The sequence below is a fragment of the Carassius auratus genome, chromosome 32 (genome assembly GCF_003368295.1).
Source record: "Carassius auratus strain Wakin chromosome 32, ASM336829v1, whole genome shotgun sequence".
Taxonomy (NCBI): domain Eukaryota; kingdom Metazoa; phylum Chordata; class Actinopteri; order Cypriniformes; family Cyprinidae; genus Carassius; species Carassius auratus.
This window is the reverse complement of record NC_039274.1, coordinates 30,131,371-30,153,126: the sequence shown is the minus strand read 5'-3', so window position 1 is coordinate 30,153,126 and position 21,756 is coordinate 30,131,371. Positions and strand designations below refer to the sequence as shown.

The window sequence follows — 21,756 nt, the reverse complement described above, 5'->3', positions numbered from 1 at the left end:
CAAGGCATACGAAATAAATTAATTTGAATGCATTTGAATGCATCTATCAGGTAATAATGTAATATATTAATGTAGTATAATATTAAACAAAATGGGACTATTACTGTCTGCTTCATCCTATTAAAATATCACAGCAAAGAAAGTGCACATGGACCCTGCATGGTATATCATAACAGGACAAGCTTCTCCCTTCTGCATCTGCAAATGCTTTGCCCTTACAGTCTGTTTTATGTGGTGGTAAATATGGAAATGTCTCACAGTGTAGAGCTTAAATGCATACAAAATATTAAACCATTTTTATCTGTACCATCTGTCAGGAGCCTCCAGCCGATAGACTGAAAACTGGTGCTAGAAACAGTGCTAGAATGTGTGAAATAAACAAAGGCCCAAGAATATGTGTTAGCCCGTCATATCACTTTCAGAACACGTTATTATCAGCCTTAAAACTTTGTACTAGTTGCAGTCCTTATATATATATATATATATATATATATATATATATATATATATATATATATATATATATATATATATATGTATTACGTGCATTTTCTCTCCTATTTATAATGTTATTATGATTATGTTATTATAAAGTACTTTTTTCATATCTTACAATTGTGACAGTCATTTGCTCAGTCTTTTGTCCTTGCAGGACTATAATCCATATTTTGTATTTCGGTGCAAATCATTACTACCGTAGATGTTAACGCACTAAAAAAGTACAAAAAAAAAACATCATGCAAGATTGGCAACCTGATGTTTATTATTTTGCAGGTTTCCTAAGCATCCTCTAAATCCATGTTGACAAGTATTGGCACTAACGTTAACCTTAACATGGAAAAATGTTCGGCGCAAGTTCCCAGAGCATCCTCAAAAGTAAAGAGGCTGGGCAAATGAAATCCCACACAGGACCAATCTGGAAGAAGAGTCGCTAGATGTGCATGTAGCGCTGCCCAATGGCGAGGAATGGAGGTTGTTTTGAATCGGCGAGACTCCCTGGCCAATCAGACCGGTCTCGTGTTGAGCTAGCGCGAGGCTGAGCGCAGGGGCTTTAAAGCGGAGAGAGAAGGGAAGACACTGGCGAGCTTTCAGTCAACTCAACAACACAGGTACGGAAACCCGTCTAATATTTAGCACAACACATTTCAGACATTTTTTAGCTAAAATATTTCATTTTATACACATTCATATATATGTTTTATTAAATGTGAAACTAACATTTATTTCCCTTAAACTGAATAAATGTCATTTTTTTCTCCATAAATTCGTTCATATGTGCAGGTAAAGGCGTTTTATATATTTGTAGTTTGTTTGCCAATATTTGCGTTTTGTCTTTCTGAGATATTGCCTATTACTAATAAATCACAGAAATGTGAATAAAATGTATATTTTAAAGATGTCAAATGTTTTTTCATATTTGCAGTTATCAGAACTAATAATGTTTCCTTTAACTGATCGATTAAAAGTTATTAAACTGATTATTTTCCCTGACTTTATTCTTTACGTGCATCGCTGCTGAATATGGCTCGCTATGTCCTGTCTATGAACCACCCTGCCTTCTTCTATACAGACCGATTTCGATGACATATTCATGAAATTGAATATTTTGTCCCCGATAACATTCGCTATTGCAATGATTTTTTGCTCTCTATCTTATTATGTGAAATATGAATATTTTTACGCGCTGAAAACATGCGATCCCATTTTTCCTTTTCCAACTTGCCTTGCGCGCCTGCCATGTATTAAAATGGCTGGCGATTGAGACCATTGACGAGCATCTATTCCTTCACGCAGCACGGCCAGGATCATTTCAGACACAAAACATGCATTTTAGATGCAAAACTGCCAGTTCCTTTCGTTTTCGCCATATAATGTCTATCTTTATCTCTTTGTATTAAAATAAAGACAGTGCAGCGCGACTTATCATCTTTTCCAGCTTGACAGTTGTGCTGGATATACTTGCATAGGCAATGGCTGGCTCTAGTCTTTGTTAAGGCAGCACTGCGCCAAGCGGCAGCTAGGGCTCAACTTAGAAAAACAGTTGAAAACGCCAAAATACGATATGGCAGCTTTTTACAGTAATTTGAATCTAAACGCACGACATCTGTTTTAGTTGCTAAATCTGTTTTTCTTTTAATTAAAGCCATTGGATCACCAGAATCGTCATTTTTAACCCGAGGGGGTGTGTGTTGCTTTGTTGCACGGTCAACCCATCTGCGTGCTCGCTCTGCAAAGAAGCCATTTTAATGAATGAAGAACAGGAGAGCAAGGCAGTCACTATATATAACAGCCTCTATATGCTTGTAAACGGGCAGAGCGCTGTAACGCACACTTTTAAACCAAGAACAGTAATTGAGCTCAAAATAAAATATTGATGAGGTGAAAAAGATTTACAAAAATAAAGATGAGTTTCTGTTATGAGAAAGCATTCATGCGAAGGATGGAATAATTCTAGATGATAGGCTTTCTGTGTTTTTAGTAGCCGCTTTTATAGGCTACCACCATCATCTTTTCACGAGCACCCAAGTTTAACCTCTGAGACTGAGACTGAAGGTAATTCATGTCTGTGCAATAGAGTAGTACAAAATTTTACTAATAAAAACAAACAATGAAAAGTGTACTGTTAATTGCTATAGCACAGAAGCTGCAAAGAATACATTGGTGGCACATTGTACCCCCCCCCCCCACCCCAAAAAAGGAAGGCTGTGAACATCAATCAGTCTCATTAATAATCAGTTCACATCCCCCATGCAAGAAGGACGGGTCTGGAATTCCCTTTGTGTATCATTTTAGTTAATGAGCCCTGCACCCCACTGATATAAGATATCTTGTACTATTAAAAAACAAAAAAAGTATAATGAGTCATTTTGTGTTTTAAACAGTTTTTAATAGCCACACCTTACCAAAAAAACAACAACATCAACAATTTTTTCCTGTTGTTTTATGCTCTTTATTTTCTACCATTTTAGATAAAAATACATCACCCGAGAAGACTTTATTGGATATAGGCCCCTATCGTCTCACAAAAAATGGCAAAAGGAGACCCCAGGAAGCCCAAGGGCAAGATGTCTTCTTATGCCTACTTCGTTCAGACATGCAGAGAGGAGCACAAGAAGAAAAGCCCAGAGATTCCAGTCAGCTTTTCAGAATTTTCCAAAAGATGCTCTGCAAGATGGAAGGTTAGATTTGAAAGTTTCTAATATTATTTGAGTCTAATGATTTAAAGAAAGTAATGCACTTTCACATTCTTAATGGAAATTTCTTTTGATTTGTTGCGTAGGCGATGTCCGAAAAAGAGAAATCCAGGTTTGATGACATGGCCAAACAGGATAAGGTGCGTTACGATCAAGAGATGATGCACTACATGCCTGGTGGTAAGAGAGGCAAAAAGAAGGATCCCAATGCACCCAAGAGACCAGCGTGAGTAGACCTCTGTATTCAGAAAATTGTCTAAATGCAGTTTTTATGAAGGCTATTTTGTTAATGCTGTATAGCAGACAAGTTTTCAAATGCTTTCTCATCTTATATTTAATTATTTATTATGTACAGGTTTTAATTGATACATATTTTGGTGATTAAATTATTATTATTTTTTTAATTATTCAAATATATATTTTATTTTCTTTACAGGGTAAATAAGTGTCACATTGTTGCCAAAAATTGTCTTGCAAGTATTGATAGATACATTTATATTGCCACCTTTTGTGATCAACAGCTCTGGATTTTTCCTGTTCTGCTCGGAACATCGTCCACAAATCAAGGCTCAGTATCCCAGCTTGGGCATCGGAGACGTGGCCAAAAAACTTGGTGAGATGTGGAACCACCTCACAGATGCCACCAAACAGCCCTATCTGATAAAGGCCAACAAGCTGAAGGACAAGTACCAAAAGGCATGTCTCAGTCTAGATGCTTCAGTAGTCCACATGTCACAGTTCTATTTTTTTTTACAATACAACATTTACTTTTTTGTGCAGGATGTTGCGGACTACAAGACGAAGGGGAAGGTTGGGGGGGTGTCCATGGGCATGGGAATGATGGGGAATGGTATGGCTCCAAAACCCATGATGAAGAGCAATATGGATGATGAAGAGGATGAGGAGGAGGAAGATGAAGAAGAGGATGATGATGAATATGATGACGACGAATAGACTGTCATTTTTCTGTGTTTGATCAGTTATGATTATAACAACTTTTTCTCCCCATTGAAGTCCAGTAGATATGGAATACACAGGTGGTCTTTCAAAGCCCCTTTGTTGTTTTAATAGAGGTGGAATGTGTAGTGTGCTGTTGGTGAGAGACTTACCAACACAGTTTCTTACTTCCAGCTTTGTGTGCGTGCGAGTGCATGTGCACATGTGAAGATCTCACTTCATCATGGTAGCCCAGTGTCTTCCTAGCCCCTCTTTGTAACCTTTTACCAATTGTATAACAGACAGCCTTTAAACAATTAATACCCTTCCTGTATATGTAAATCCCTGACCTATGTATATTTTTGTTTGTTTGTTTAAAAGGTTCCTGAGTGTGTAGCTCTGTATATGGTTGACACTGAGTAGATATTGTTTATGATCGTAGTATGTTGCATGTGGAAAGGTGTCATAGTTTGGAACTGTGCACCGATATCGGACATTTCATGCTGAAACCATCAGTAGCTTCCTTTTCCTTGTCCAGTTTAGGGGGGAAAAAACAGTGCAACTGAGCAGTTGCCACCAGCACGTTAGTTAGTCCTGTTGCAGGGGTGTGTGCTATATGTTGTTTACTATACTACATGATATATTAGCACATCCACGATCAATGTAGGAAAGATATTTGTATTATCTTTCCTATATATTAACTGTTGTGTGATCTAGGAATGCACTATATAAAATACTGATTTGAGTAGAATGCTAATGTCAGGTCAAAATGTTACAGTATGGAGCAGAAAAGAACTATTATAATTAATCTTGAAATTTGGCATAAAAATACAAAGTCACCATTGTGGAAAAAAATAAGCCCTGATAATACCTAAACAATGTAATATATCAGTCCTGGCCAGTATTGATATGGTCACTGATATATTGTGCATCCCTAGTTATTTTTTATTTTTTTGTTGAATATAAAGTAAGAAACAATGCTGATGATAAATCTGTACTTATCTGTATCTATGATTTTTTATTTTATATGTTTGAGGTTTGCAATTAAATTGAAACATTTTTATTTGTGTTTTGTATGTCTGTATATAGACCAGGAATACATGAGAGAGAAACCACCATGGATTTGTATAGCTAAGCAATAGCATATAGTATGCACAATATTTATTGGAAAACATACAAAAATAGGTGTAGGAATGATTTTTGCCCACCTTCAGACATAGATCCTTGGTTAAATTATTTGTGGTTTGAAAGTTAAAAGGATAGCAATGGCCCTTGCACCCAGTGATACTGAAATCGCAAAAGCGTTTGAAGGATTATATATACTTCTTTCTTCAGTATAAGCAATAGTTTTAAATTGAATAAATATGCATCACTTAAATAATAGCCCCAGCTGTATCATGGTTTACAAATGTTCTGTGTCTCTGCTTAGACGAGGCATTCAATAGTCCAGTTTGGGGCAACCAGCCCCTTAGTAATGAAGTCCTTGTGGTCCACTATGGTCTTTAAATCATCAAAGATTAGACTATGAATGCCTGATTTTCAATTCTTCATTGTAGGAACTCTTAAAGGAATCTTATGACTTATTTTCTAAATTTGAATATGTAAGCACATTATTCATAAACGCATAAGAAACGGCAGCTGTGTTAGGATATAGTTGACATGTAACTTTACGTCACTAGATGGCGCAAGGCTATATTTTATTGAACAAGTTTGCTTGAGTATGCGTTACATAATGCCCTCAAGGGAATTCAATTCTCTCGATAATGCCATTAGTGATATACTGAAATTAGATGGGAGTCAGATGCAGTGCTAAGTGAACTTTATATTAGTTTGTCTGGGAGAAAATTAACTTCAGTTTATCAGTCCTTCGCAGTCTGTTGCTCTCCTGTTTTAATGTTATTCGTCTTATCATTTTATTGATCCCCTTTCAGAGATAGCATTTCAACGTTTGTCATTTACATGGAGACGCAAAAGTCTGCAAAAAGTCCGGAAAACGCTGAACAGATTGGATCGGATACGCCAAACGATGTACGTAAATATGTTTTAGTTGTTTTCCTCGTACTGTACTAAAAGCATTTCAACGTTTGTCATTTACATGGAGACGCAAAAGTCTGCAAAAAGTCCGGAAAACGCTGAACAGATTGGATCGGATACGCCAAACGATGTACGTAAATATGTTTTAGTTGTTTTCCTCGTACTGTACTAAAAGCAGCGCACGTTCTATCTAAACGACGCTGATTTGTAGTCCCCAGGGCAAAGTGGGAGGATGTCGTGACCCACGTGATGACGTCAGACATTTCTCAAAATTTGATTGGCTACTCACGACGCCCATCAAACTCTGAGGCCAAAGCCCAGTTGCTTGCTGTCTGGAGCGGCAGCGAGCGGAGAGGGGCGAGAGGCTTCCGTCTCTGGGCTGCGGAAACTACCCTACGAAAGCTAACGAGAGTGGCAGTGATTGAGGAAAGGAGGACCACTGTACTCGAGCTGTCGGCTCAGTTAAAATATCGGTTAAACGGCAGCTTCCCCTCATTGGAAAGAAAAGGCCTGCGGAGATGGGCGACAAGGCGGGGACCAGGTAAGAAGCAGTTTTCAGTTCAGGTTCACGACTTCTTGTTTTGAAGTCACGATATCACACTCTCTCAGCCCACCCTGTGATGAACAATCCCTCCAAACCCTCGAGGCTGAAGGGACGGCGTGGGAGAAACCTTCTAACGTTAGTCACTCTGAGTTTGGTTAAAGCAGTAACTTAGCTTACAGGATGTGTATGCATCGGCACTCGAAGCACTCGTTCTTAAAAACATGATCACTGGTCATCTTGTGTCTTTCACCCAGGGTGGGGTGAGTGACCAGCACCTTCACCATACATCTACAGCCCTGCTCTGTTCTTCTAACACCCTTGCAATTGAGATCTCCTCGAGTATGCGTAGGAGTGCAGCATTCAGTTGCTTTAACGGCTGTTATCAACTGCGATCTGATTTTATCGTATTTGTTTGAGGACCCAAGTTGTGACTATTTTTTATTATTTATTTTTTTCAGCCTATACACATTTAATCGCTACAACATCAAGCCCTTAGTACGACAGGTTATTTGAATGCTGTATGCTGGTAAATGAGCAGACAGTGTATTTTCCGCCCCGCTGCCCGAAACCTAAAAGTCTGTCGCACCCAGGGCGAGACATTCCTGCTCATAACAGCGCGCGCTCACTTCCTCAACTTTCAGAAAAGGCCTCGACGTTTCATGTTGCAGAAAAGCGCTGGGGTTTGATGTGTCTCAAATCTCATTTGAACACGTCTCTGAGCCTGTCTGTGCAGAATAGGCCCTACAGGATCGGTGTAGATAGATAGATAGTCGAGTCGTGGGCGAGCTTGTACGTGCACTGAGTTTGATGAGGAAAGCAATTCTCTCAGTTCTGCTTACATGTCACGGTTCACACCATCACGAGAGGAAACCCACGGGCTTTCTCCCTCTTGTCGATCTGTAGGCTTCGTTTTGGGCTTTAACAGAGGGTTGGCATGTCAGGTTACCCTGTTTTAATGTTGGCCTGACATATGACACAGTTAGTACTTGCACAATACGTTTAATAGCTCCTTTTTACGTTTGCATGTAATGTTAATTTTCTTAACCCTGCAAGTCTGACGTATGAATCTATTTGTTTCTGAAATTGCATGCTTTTTTTTTTTTTTTAAGAAAAAAATTAATTTTACATAACTCACATTTTAAAACACACACACACATTTGGTACATCAAGCTTTTATGGAGGAAAAACACCTCAAACTGAGCAAAAATATGCAATTTACTACCGATGTTGTTATTTATTTAACCAAAAAGTAAGATGGCTTGTCATGTTTAACAGTATAACAGAATTGTCTGCAAAAATGCACCTTAATATTAGATGTCACCCCACATCTACAAATAATATGTCTTAAAGATCATATATAAATTTAGTTTAATGTTCAAAGCTCTGCAGTTTTAATTGTGGGAGTCCAAAGTAAACACAATAGAATACAATACAATGCAATACAATGACAATTGAGAGAAGTACAAACTAATGTTCCTCGGAAGTCTGTTGCATCATATTTCATCCATACATTTAACAGGATTTTTAAAAAAAAAAGATGTATGGCTAATCAGGTTAGTTGCTTTAGTGCAGTTAATGCAAAAATACATGTATACCACAATCTGAAGTTGGATATTTAAAAAAATATGCTAAAAGACTTTTTACTTTTTTTTTTAGCAGAGGGCAGAAGGCGTTTAGTAGATTGGCCTGTACTTTTGATGCTGGCACTTAATAGGCCTTAAAATGTCATACAGTGGGCTTTATAGGGTTAAAGGGACAGTTCACATAATGTTCAACCCTAATGTTCTGCCAAACCTGCATGACTTTCTTCCTTTAGTGCAGAATGAAAGCCTTGGTCACTGTGCTCTCTCATTGTAGGGAGAAAAGATGCACATGAACGGTTACAGAGGCTGACAGATCCTAGCATTTTGCCTAACGTCTCCTTTCTGTGCTCCACAGATGAAAGTAGGTCATAGGGGAATGACATGAGGGTGAGGAAATTATGAAAAAATATCAATTTTAGGAAGAAATATCCCTTTAATCTCCACATTTATCTTCTCAAGGCTTCGTTTTGCCACTGTAATGCAAACTTTGCTTTGAAAAGAGCTCAAAGGAGAGCAGAGATTGTTGCATGGTTATTGTATTGTAATAAGATTAAATAGCGTGGCATTTGTGCATGGAGAGCAGTTGTTCATCAGCCTACAGAGCTAGCCAATGCACAGCAGACTTCACTCATATCGACTGACACACATTCATAGCACTCCAAAGCTGTGAAAGAGGCGTTTTATGTAGGTGTCATCGGCCCTTCTGTGCATTCATAATAGCCTTGGGTAAATTTAAGCTCGCTGTCGCTCCATCATTTTTAAAAAACAATTATCATACTTGCTATTTATAAACATATTTTGCCACCTTAGACCTCATAGATGTCAACAGTGTACCCTGCCTGTTGTTATATTGTATTTTTAACATTATTTCTGTTAAAATCAAGTCACATCAAAGTTTATTTTTAACCATTTAGCATTGCTTCAAAAACTATCTGTAAAAGTATTGTAACATTTTGTATATCATTAATTGATTGCCGTAAATTTGTTATGACATTATAATAATTAATATTTATCTTCCTTTGGACTCATTAGTCATCAAATCCTCTGTAAACACAATAAATATTCTGATGTGACGGGCAAGGTGTTGCAGCATTGATTTACTCCCTAAAAACGGCTTACTCATGGATCATTTCATGTTTTGAGTCAGTTTATTTCAATTCATGAACAGAAGTGAAGTGAACAAAAGTTGTTTACTTTGTAAGTAGTTAGTCATTTTCTCTAGTTTGACCTATAAAAATGATTTGAGGCCTGTTTGTGAACATGAGAGACGGGCGTCAGTGCATAAGATAACAAACCAGGCATTGCCATCTACTTAGCTTAAGGGAGGCAAAGTATTAGTACATTAAACTATTTTTTTGATCTCTTTAGTTATAATTGTTTTATCTTATATTTGCACTGTCATATTTTTCCAGGTCGCAAAAAAACAATTGCACATTTGTACTAGGGGTGGGACATACAGTAAAAATATCATATCATGATTTTTTTCATGAAAATCACATGACATTGACATGTTGGTTTTACTATTTTGCAAGTTGTCGGGGTAGTTCAGACAAACTAATTTCCTTACTTAAAAAACAATGACTTACAAGATACACATTCCAGATTTGTAACTTGAGCAGCTGTTTTTATATGTAAGTGTGTGTTTATGATTGCTCTTCAGATGTGAGTGAAAAGAGCCGGGGGTTATTCAAGGGAGCTTGTCATGAACTCCTCAGGTCACTCAGAGTTCTGTAATGGCAGGGAATCCCTGTGGTAAGACCAGAACAGGAAAAGTGGTTGGAAGCGTTGTTTAAATGCTGAGCAAAATAGCAGTGTTTTTGTATTTGTACCATACTTGCACTATATCTTCCAGCTTAGCTGAACATGGATTGGGGATTTACTGGAGGCTGGTTAGTAAATGTTCCCTGTACTCCAGCTTGTGACAACTGCATGTTCAAACTCGTACTCCCCTCAGTTTGTTGTGTGATCTATTGGTGTGATCATTAAATTACGTCTACATCAGTACATCGGCTTGATGAATTGTTTTGAGCATGTTTTCACCTCTTCTCCCCTCATGCCTTCATCTTGTACTTTGCCCTGGTAATCTCACCTTTTTTACCTTTTTGCTCTCTCTTTCATCAGTGATTGAAAATGTTCTCTGTAGGGATGCACGATATTGGATTTTTGGATATATTTCCTTTTGTTTAGAAACGGTGCCAAGTCTCTCCTGTGCAGAGTTTCTAAACAAATTATTTTTTAATTTTGGTTAGTTTTCTAGCAAAAACTTGCTTGTTAGTATAAAATAAACAACAATGAATTTATTTTATAATGAGAGTACATTGAAAACTTTGAAAATAACTAGGAACCATCTGTTAATCAATCGCTGCCCATTTTTTTCCAGACAGATGCAGTGGTATAATTAATATTTTTTATGAAGATTTAACATTTGATGGTCTTTTGTGATGGAGTCATAAAAATTCTGAAAACCTTTTAGATCTCCTTGTATTTAAATGTTCATAATCTGTTTAAAAAAAAAAAAAAAAAATATGTTTAATCAAAAACGTATTAGTCTTAATGTTGTTTGTGTTAATTGAGGGTTAATGCACAGAAACCCTCTTTTTTTTAGAGATAGATGGTTCATCAAAAATAAACAATGCCATTATTTACTCGCACACATCATTTCAAACCTGTGGGACTATTTTGAAGAATCTTTTTGCCCGTGCAGTGATTCAAACCAATGACATTCATTGTTCAGACAAAAATGTAGCGTACACTCACAGAAGAAAGGAGGTCATACAGGTTTGGAACGATATGAGGGCAAGTAAATAATGATAGATAATTCATTTTTGGGTGATCTGTCCCTTGAGTCTCATTGACCTAGATGGAAAGGGTGCTATCAGTAATGACACACAACACCGTCACAGTGTTGCTATTGCCACCCAGGTTTGATATGTGTGTGTGTGTGTTTATCTCTCACACACATACACGCCTCTAATTCATCAGCTGATGGCTCCATTATCTCATTTTAGGCTGAAAGGGCAATTCACTGGAGACGATTTTGAACCTGTTTGCCCTGATAGATTAAAAGGCACCCGGTTCCTCTAATATTGTCTAGTTTGTGGACAGAGATTTTGTCCCAGATGACTGATGTTCCTCTCCACCAGTTTCATTTTCAAATATGTTGTGGGCTTATATGTGCTGAATATGGCCACTCTTGCAAAATCTACAGCTTACGCTACATTTGTACTTTTTATGATGAAAAAATGTACTCGCTGCCACGATGCAGGATGTTTTGGGTGGTTTCCAGAAAGTTTTTAGTCATTTTAACAAGTTGCTATACAGTTACTATGGTGTTCTGGGTGGTTGCTTAATGCTTACTGGCTGAAATCAAAAAATTATTTTGCTCTCTACTAGATACAGTGCATATCCCTCATTCAGTGCAAAGAGTATACCTCAGTTTTGAGGCAAACGCTTACCTGAAGCGGATAGCACATCTCAAAGCCTTTCAAAGTATAGTCCATTTGATAATGTGCTCAAAGTCAGGTGGTTGACACATGGACACTAAAAAGTCTCCAGTGTCTGTGCTATTTTTCAGGCACTAGGAGCAATTAAAAATGTAAAAGCCAAAGAACTTCAAATAATTGTTTATCATCGTGCGTTTTTATCAATTCTATACTTGTAAAACGTACTTAATTAATATTATACTCTTACGTAATTAGCTGCAGAGTTTGCACTATCATCCATGTGGTTACCTAAGGGGTTTGAACGAGGTACGAGGAGTACTAATTGTGTTTCTTGTCTCAGTAAGCACATATAATGATATAAACAGTCTGACTTTCTCTAAAGATAGCTAAATTGCATTTTTTTTTTTCTATAGTCATGGGAAGTGGTCTAGAAAAATAACATTTACACTCCGAGCACCTCAGCAGTGGAAAAATAATAAAATGGATAAGCGATCTGCAGCTGGGTTACGTTTTTTTCCCCCCCTTCATTATATTGCTGTTTTAATTAGGAAATTGCTCGTGCTTGACCTCTATATCTTTTTCCAAATAACTTGTACTTTGCTCTAGATGTGTGCTGTTGAAAGTAAGAGGGACGAGCTCTTTAAATCAGGCTGTAATTCCGGGCGCTAGGGCACACTTGCTCTGCGACGTCACGCGGTTAGCATAGTATCCTGTAAATTGTCCGCGTTTGTAAACGGCTGACAGGTGATTCTAACCAGACCTCCTTGGTACTTCCCTTGGCTCCATCCTAAGACAACAGAGAGATTGATTAAGTCTCTCTCTCACACACACACACACACGTACGTTTACTATCTCCATCCATTACTGTGTCTGTTTTTCTCACTGCTGGATCCACTCCCATGGTTTGGTCTTGAATTTCTATTTTGCATTTCAGACATTTGCATGTTCACTCACATTTCTTGTTTTCTCTGCACACATGCCATGGAATGTGAGTGTCTACTTGTTTATCATGTGGGAGGATTTGTTTGCAGTATTGATGAGCTTATTAGGGCTTGATATTAAGCATTTCCTGATTCTTGTCTTTAGGACAAGGAAATGATTCTGATCACTTGTTTTAATGTATAAATCATAAGAAAAAATCTTGTTTCTGTTAATAATAATTAACATTTTAATGTGTCATAATTTCATCTTTTGTTATAATATTTATTTATATGATATAATATAATATAATACATGGTTTGGTGTTACTGCAAAACTATTTGAAAATATAACAATACATTTACAACAAAACATTGCTTTATTTAATACTTTGTCGAGATGCTGTACCTCAGAAGTGTATAAATTAAACACTGATAAAAACAATAATATCATATGCACAATAATGTAATTTCTTCAAGTTAAACCATGGATGCTGTGGAGGTCATTAATACATCTGAGCGCAGTGCGTCTCAAGCCTTGTGCAGTTTTTGGTTTATGATGATCTTGCTTGTTTTCTCTGTCGTTTCTTACCATTTGCTGAATCCTGTTTAGCTCTTTATAATGTTTGTGGTCATTGTAGTTCCTAGGCTGGAAGTAACTCTTTGTTTTTGGCTTGGCTATATTTAATAAAGGCTGCGTATTGTTCCACAGCAGAAAGAAACTTCTGCAAGTCTGGAACATCTTGAGAGTAGTAAGTAAATGATGCCAGAGCTTTCATTTCTTTAGACAAGCAGCATCAAGGGTCAGAGTGTGATGTTGTGTCATTTTTTGTGTATGTGTGATTTGATTGAGATGAACAGTAATAGTAGAAGTACTCCCCTCCTCACAGGCAGGGATGTTGCTTTAATTTATGGGCCCGGGACAAAATGATTAGAAATACAAGGTTTGGGACAGGCTTTTCCTGAAAGTAACATGGCTTACACTGGTTATAGGAATATATTTCCATACAAAAGGGTGTGAAATGTTTTTCATACCATATTTGCAAGTTTTGCTGTTTCCCTTGTCCTATCTTGAGCGAGAAAAGCATGCAAACACGCACACAGAGTCACAGCAGGCAACAGGATCACACGCAGAGCGGCGGTGACGTAAGCTGCATGTTCAGGAAGGCAGCGAATGCATGACCCGTACCTTTCTCATCCATGCACTCACATTGCTTGTGTGTGTGTGTGTGTGTGTGTTTATGTACATGCATCTATCCCAACAGTTTTGCTGTTTCATTGTTAAGAAATTTATGAACTCTGATCATTTTGATATTCCCCTGGAGTTTACGGATGTGTGTGTGTGTGTGTGTGTGTGTTTATGTACATGCATCTATCCCAACAGTTTTGCTGTTTCATTGTTAAGAAATTTATGAACTCTGATCATTTTGATATTCCCCTGGAGTTTACGGATGTGTGTGTGTGTGTGTGTGTGTGTTTATGTACATGCATCTATCCCAACAGTTTTGCTGTTTCATTGTTAAGAAATTTATGAACTCTGATCATTTTGATATTCCCCTGGAGTTTACGGATGTGTGTGTGTGTGTGTGTGTGTGTGTGTGTGTGTGTGTGTGTCTGTGCGCATTATTCATGTCAGTACATGTGTCAAGACAAGACCTTGTGCAGTGGCAGTCACGTTACCCTGATGTTGTTACTGAGTGTGTTTCTGAGAGGGAAGCTTCAGGATGATACAGAATGACTTTATTTTGTGAAATTAGCTTAATTGTGTTCTCATAACTCATGACAGATTTGTTTTTTACCGACACTTATAAATCATTGTACAAGCCAGACGTGGAACTGAGGAACTGAGACCCGCAGACAGCAGCTTGCTGATTCAGTGTCACCTTACACTAACTAAGAGTCTACTTCCTGTTTGTTTTGTTTTTAGTGGTAGAGGCCATTTTCAGACTAAAATTTCTGATGTATTTGTGGAAACTATTAACCAATATGCAGGTTGCAAGTGACTTGAGCAAATAAAATTAAGGACATCCAAGTGCCTTAAAATAAGTCTATTAATGAGGAGAGTAATATAAAAGCAAGATTGATTTTTCCGTTTTACATCATGTACTAAAATATATTACTTACATTACCCCTTAAATGACTTGTGTTGTTTGGCAGAAATATGAAAAGGAAATGAATTCCCCCTGGCAGGTGTGGCAAGCTGATGTTGGACATCGCAGGAATAAATGGTTTCTGGCTAATAGCTGGACTGTAATTTTATAATCTTATAAATGTTATCCTTGCATTATCCTCTCCTGGGCCTGGTTCTGTACTTTGCATACTAAATATCCACCTCATTTTGCATGACTGAAGTACATTTACATTTAATCATTTAGCAGAGGCTTTTATCCAAAGCAACTTACAAATGAGGAGAATAGAAGCAATCATAACCAACAAAAGGGCAATAATATGTGAGTGCTGTGACAAAGACAAAGTCTTGGTTAGCCTTGTAGATAAAATAGAAAAAAGAAAAGGGAACACTCTAGAGGGTCTTTTTTCTTTCTTTTTTCTCTCTCTTTTTTCTTTTTCTTTTTTTTTAAAGAATAAAAGTAGTAAGAATAGAAAAAGAATAGATTCTGTAAAAATAAATGTACATATCACCTCAGTGATAAAACAGATGGATTTATTCACAGTGGAGGAGTGAGTTCTCCTGTTAAAAACGTGTAAACTCAGAGATGTGGATTCTGACGACAATTCAATTACAACACAACCTTGGTGTTTGTCAAAAACAGCAGGTAATTGAGGGTGGTGAGAGAAAAACTAAATTAACTGCTAAATTAAAGTCACCAACTACCCCTGTAAAGGGTGAAAATCCCTTATGTCCCCATGACAAACAATTTCTGTCCGAATAGGGCTATACACGCATATATAATAGTATATGATTCCATTAAATCAGTTTATCTTTGTAAAATGGCACATCTTCTTAAATATCTAAATGTATACTCTGTGACGAGTCAGCTGCCTCCTCCCTGATTGTCACCGGCATCCCGTCCTAAATCGCCGCCCTTCACCAGGCTCCCGACTGGAGTGGGTGTGTGAGAGGAGGGGCGCTGGACGAGTCAGGGCTGGCGGCGTGTTATGGGGCACACCTGAAGAAAATCGAGCCTCATCACCGCCGCTGTTTAAAAGCCCAACGCGCCTCTCCTCGAGAGACCGGTCTCTTCCCCGTGCATGCACGCTGGTGTCCTCGTGGGTCCAGGAAGGGTGCGTTGAGGGACTCCCGCGCCACAAGAGACGTGACCTGCCGGACCCGCGATCCGGAGGAGAATTGCACCCGTTTACACGGCCGATGGGCCAGGATGCCGGGCCGTCCATCCCCTACCAGCGCCGTGGCCAACGAGAGAGATGCGGCCGCTAGAGGAAGCCCCCGCCCCTCGCGCCCCGGACCGAGGAGGGGAGCGCGTGCGGCCGCCGGACTCCGCCCCTTACCTGGACCCTTCCTCCATGAACACTGCCCGACCCACACAAACCCCGAAGCACGATGAGGACACCAGATTCCCTGTTATTTTGGACACTCTTCCCCTTTGGCCACCTTTTATCCCCCATGTTTTTTTATGATTTCTGTTAATAAAAGCCTCTCCGAGGCCTGACGCCACGCCCACTGTGTCTGTCTTGTGCTCCTCCCGTGACAACTCTTAAAATCTGTCAGTCAAGCATTATATTATAGTTTTATACACTAGCCTGTTTAATAATAGAACTTTGGTGTTTAGAGCTAAAACTTTGTAACCATGAATGAATGCATATTTGTCATTTTTAGGACTGGGGATGATGCTTAAGATATTGTTGGTCATAGATAATAGTAATTATTATTAAAAGATAATACTACTAATTATAACACTAATTAAAATATACAAAGCATTAAGAATTGATGAGCTACAGTGTTCACGAATCATGTTATCAGTGTTTACGTGAATTGAATTGCGAGTCATGCGCCTTCACGCTGTAGTTTACGGTACGCCAAATACAGGTGTGCTGCGCATCCACTGGGGAAAATTGATTGACCGATCGCTTAATGGAGAGCGAAACTCTGAAGCGCTGTGAGTGTTCAGCGATTGAAAATAAATCTTTACTAAACTTGTAATAAGCCTCCAACTCGAGCCTCCAGTTTGCAATATATAATGGCATAACAGACAGTTTTATTGTACATTTAAAATAACTGGAAGTGAATGACACTGGAAGCCTTGAACATTTGTTATAAATGGCCACACCCGCTCGCTCTAACGGGTGGATATTATATGAACACCACAAAAATGAATTGATGTTAGTGATGTTAAAAAAAAAGATTTTAACAGCTGAATGTGCAAGTTAAAGGAAGTTCCGTTAACCATTGACACTCTCCGTGAGTGCCTCTTTCAAAATGAAGGCTCTGTCTGTCTGTCTGTCTCTACTCTGATGCTTTTGCAGAACTTACTGCATGTGTATATATGTCTATGTGCAGCCCATATCTCAAACCCTTGATGCTTTCTCACACCTACACAATAAGAACAGGAAACGTGCAAGCCGAATAAAGGAAGTCTGACCACCACATGATTAGGCAAAGGCTCTGACTCCACTCCTCTCCTCCTTCCTGTCTCACTCATGCGCTGTCCTTTTGCCTTCAACTCTTTTTTTTTTTTAACATTTTTCTTTCCTAATGGTGTTTTTGCTATTCTCTTCCCTCACATTTCAGATTCCTCTGCACTTTTTTGCTGAGTTGTTTAATATTCAAGTCTACCGTTAATCATACAGTTCCTTCATTTTAATGTAAAAGTCCCCGACCGAGTTTGTTTGAAGTCTTCTTTTTTTTTTTTTTTTTTAATTAAAGCTATATTAGAAAAGGTTTAAAAAGTTTCACCTCAAATTATTCCACTTTTTTTTCTTTTTATTGAAACATGGTCCTCATTCCTTTATTTACTTATTTACATGCTTTTTTTTTAATGTGACTACATGTAATATGATTTACTTGGAAAGGTGGATTTATTATTCTCTCGTTTCCTGACTAATAAAACTGTTTATGATGATCGTACCTATAGAGTTCACATGGAAGAGGGTCGGGTTTCCTCGGGCTGGAAAGAGAGGAAACCAGGATGAGGATATATGTGATGATTCTGCTAAAGTTCTTCCTCAAAATGATATGGGAACAGAATGGAGCGCTTTGATTAGCTGACGTTGTATGATCAGCTTTTTAGCTCTAATATACTTCCCCCCTTATATACTCTCACCAGGAGTGGGGCACTCTGTTTAAGGGAGCTCCAGTATCGAGAATCTCTTTTTTTGGTGTGTGTGTTCATGGCTGGATATTTTTTTTTACATGTATTAACCTGCAAATGGCAGGTATGGCAAGCTAATTTTGGACCTTGCAGTTCATGATGAAAAGATGAAAATTTCCAGTTATGTTCGTTGGGTACGACTGTTAACCGTCATGTGAGATTGTGCTGATGAAGTGTGTTATCTTTTTTTTTTATAAGTTGTGGTGTGATGCATGAGACAGCACCTTCTTAGCATTGCTCTTCAGACCTTCATTTCTTAAGAGTCATAAAATAAGAGAGCATAAAAGCAAGTTAAATATCTTGTATGTTTCCATTGTTTGTTTCAGTTTTCAGTTTTTTTGATTGTGGTGACTATAAAGATATCCTGAGAGAAAACAATATTTTTTTTTTTTAGATGCACCACTATGATTTCCCTACTCCCTCATTTTCAGTCACTTTATGAGCTTCTTTATTTCTGCTGCCAAAGTTACATCATCCATTTCACGGTTGATGGACTGTGGCATCTCAAAAGATTAGAGTTGGTCAACTGCTGAAGTGTGATGAATGAAATCTCATTTTGCTCATGGATTTCATTCAGTATCAGTTTATGCATTTTGATTCAAGTTAGTAACTGGACTCTCCTGGATTAAACATGAAATAAGGCTGTCATGGCACAACAACAAGAATGTAACATTCGCACACTAGCTGTGTAGTGTGAGTGGGTGTATAATGCATACAATTTCACATATTTTGTTCTGTTTTTGAGAAAAGTCTCTTATGCTCACCAAGGCTACATTTATTTGATTAAAATAAAAAATGGTAATATTATGAAATATTATTACAATAAAAAAATAAAATAAAAAACATTTTTCTATGTTTATCTGCTTACCCCCAGGGCATCCAAGATGTAGGAGACTTTGTTTCTTCAGTAGAACACAAACAGAGATTTTTAACACAAACCGTTGCAGTCTCTCAGTCTTTTAACTGATGTGAATGGGAATCATGGATAAAACGTACACAGAAAAAAAAACGTACACAGACAAAACCAAAATAAACCCGCAGCTTGTGAAGATACATTGGTGTGTAAAGACACAAAACCATTGGTCTGTGCAAGAAACTGAACAGTACTTATATTGTACATTAACTTTAATTCACGTTCTCAAGCAGGCACGTGAAGCAGCGGCGGCTTGTTTTTCCTTCGTCTTCTTCTCCTTCTTCTTCTTCTTCTTCTTCTTTCTTCTTCATTTACGGTGAATCGCAGACTTACATGGAAGTGCATTACCATCACCTATCTCTCAAATGGACCATTGACACTCTATCTCCAATCTCAGTAAGGAGTGTCAATGGTCCAGTTGAGAGATAGGTGATGGTAATGCACTTATAAGTCTGCAATCTCACACACCTGCTTGAGAACACACTCAGGACAGTTCAAACACCTCTGATATTGTGTGAATGGGAGGTAAAAAAAACCTTCATAAATACTGTTCAGTTTCTTGAACAGACTGACCGTTTTGTGTCTTTACACATCAATGTATCGTCACAAGCCGAAGGGTTTAAATTTATTTTATTTTATTTTTTTATTTTTTTTCTTGTATGTTTTAGCTGATACCCATCCACTTACATTATAAGACTGATAGACTGCAACGGTTTGAGCCAAAAATCTCTGTTTGTGTTCTACTGAAGAATTAAAGTCACCTACATATTGGATGCCCTGGGGGTAAGCAGATAAACATCAAATTTTCATTTTTGGGTGAACTATCCCTTAAAGTTCACTATTTAAAATATAACATATAAGTCTTTTTTATCAGGGTGCCAAGGAATGTTAAAGAATGTTAAAGAATGTTAATAATCAAAAATGACCTGTATTACAGTGTATGATGTAGCTGTCCATCAGTGTAAACAATGTGCAAAGTAATTAAACCAAAAAGTACACGATATATAAAGTTATTGGCTTCTAAAGTAAGGAGTCGACTCTGAATCGCTGAAACGAGTCGTTATAGATTTCAAATCTTTTGCCCATCTCTATGTACGTCACTAGGAACACTTTGCATAATAATCTCCGCCTACCGTCTTGGGAGAAACTGAACTCTGACCTGCCCCACCCCCCACACAGACGCTCTGGTTGGTGTGAGAGCATCATGTCGAGGAGACAGTGTGTTTTTAATTGTAAAGGCAAGTTTGTTTTATTTTCACTGCCAAAGAATGAAGATCAGAAGAACCAATGGCTAAAATTCATTTTTACCACCATACAAGAGCAGTACAACAAATCCTTGTTGTGTTCACAACATTTCACTGGTGACTGCTTTTCTAATCTCGGTGAATACAAGGCGGGATTTTCAAAGCGTGTGGCCATAAACGCGAAGTATGATTATGAAGTTATGTGTCTGTTTTCTCCTGAGCATCTTATCAGTATGTGTGCTGTCTGCAGCCTTTCTCTGCGCTGATCGTCATGTACAAACACGTCATTAAAATGAAGTGTAACTACGTGAATACTCAACGAAGAGACATGAGAGAGATATCTATAGTAAGCTTGACATGTTTACTTTGAAACTAAACAAGTGCTGCCGAAAACAGATATTCTGTGATAAAGTCATCCATATGAAAACAACGCAATGTCTGTTTTTCATGTCTCCCTTCGTGACCACGCACCCGTGCTGAACGCGCTATTCAGATTCAAACTGAAGCGCACGGCTTGAATACACCCACGCAGAAGAAAAAGCAGCGAGACTGTTCAAGTTTTTTATTTTACTGTTTGCTTCGCGATAAGAGGAATAAGACATAATTCACCCCAAACAGATGCTAACGCATAGTTTACCGTGGAGGTGTGTGCGGAACAACCAATCAAACCTGACTATGTCAGTTGACCAATCAGAACACAGTATGCTACCGAAACGTGGGGTTTAAGGAAACTGAATCTTTTGAACAGCTTTGCGCGAACCGTTTGGGGATCTCTGAGAATTGAGGTAATTTTAAAATGATATTTTGACCAAATTACAATGTTTTTTAACCTTGGATGGATTTAAACCTAATGTACAGGACTTATAAACAGTGATAGGAAGCTTAGAATTTTCATCTTACTGGCTCTTTAATCATTTGAAAGAACCGTATGTCAGTTTTCCAGTGTTATCATTTCAATAATTGTTCCGTTTCCTGCAGCTTCGTTTTTAGGTGTTCCTGGTTGACTAGAATGATGTTTCAACTTGATGTTTGTTGATTTGTATTTGTAACGAGGAGATAAATTATGGCATATAGACTGTCAGGAAAGGAAGAAGGTTCATGTATACTTATGTTATGTATTTGCAAATGAGATTATTCTGTATTCTCTGAATTGCATGATTGAATGATGCAACATACAACCAAGAGATGTAGTTCTGTAGGCCTTATTAATATATGTGTGTTTGCATATAGCAGTCTGTTCCGCAGTTATCTGACATTTGACTGGCTGTATATTATGAGCCATTTATAGTTTAATGATGACCTCCATCCAATCATTTATTTATTAATAGCTTATTCTCTATGACTGGCCTTCTACTTGCACTAGTCAAGATCCTTTCTCATGCAAATACTGATGGAGCTGTTGTCTTTTTCTTTCTCACCCTGTGTCTGCATTCCATTCTTCTGTTTGTTTTTCTTCTCCTTCAGATGCTTCACATAGAGGAAGTCTGTGGACGTTGCCTCTTTGGCTCCATGTCACACACGAGCACAAGCACTACCGCACACGCAGTCTGTGACGCATGAGCCATCTCTGATCCCGAAAGCTGAAGTAGATCTTTCTCAGTCAGCAATTACCAGTGTCCTGTGCTTCTCTGGCACCCTGATTTCTCACTTTAGTGTTTTT

At 38.1% G+C, this 21,756-nt stretch overlaps 2 protein-coding genes across 2 annotated transcripts in view; both read left to right on the top strand.

Moving 5' to 3' along the window:
* The first annotated feature begins 969 nt into the window (after positions 1-969).
* Positions 970-5,191, top strand: LOC113052076 (high mobility group protein B3-like). Its single transcript, XM_026216365.1, has 5 exons — positions 970-1,109; positions 2,970-3,179; positions 3,281-3,420; positions 3,716-3,890; positions 3,975-5,191. The coding sequence occupies exons 2-5, from the start codon at positions 3,030-3,032 to the stop codon at positions 4,146-4,148; spliced, it is 639 nt and encodes a 212-aa protein (XP_026072150.1). The 5' UTR covers positions 970-1,109; positions 2,970-3,029; the 3' UTR covers positions 4,149-5,191.
* Positions 5,192-6,468: 1,277 nt separating this feature from the next.
* LOC113052073 (arrestin red cell) overlaps positions 6,469-21,756 on the top strand; it is a 34,997-nt gene continuing 19,709 nt past the window's right edge. Inside the window, exon 1 of the mRNA XM_026216363.1 lies at positions 6,469-6,705. Coding sequence (XP_026072148.1) covers positions 6,683-6,705 — 23 coding nt within the window. The 5' untranslated portion in view covers positions 6,469-6,682. The remainder of the gene's footprint in view (positions 6,706-21,756) is intronic.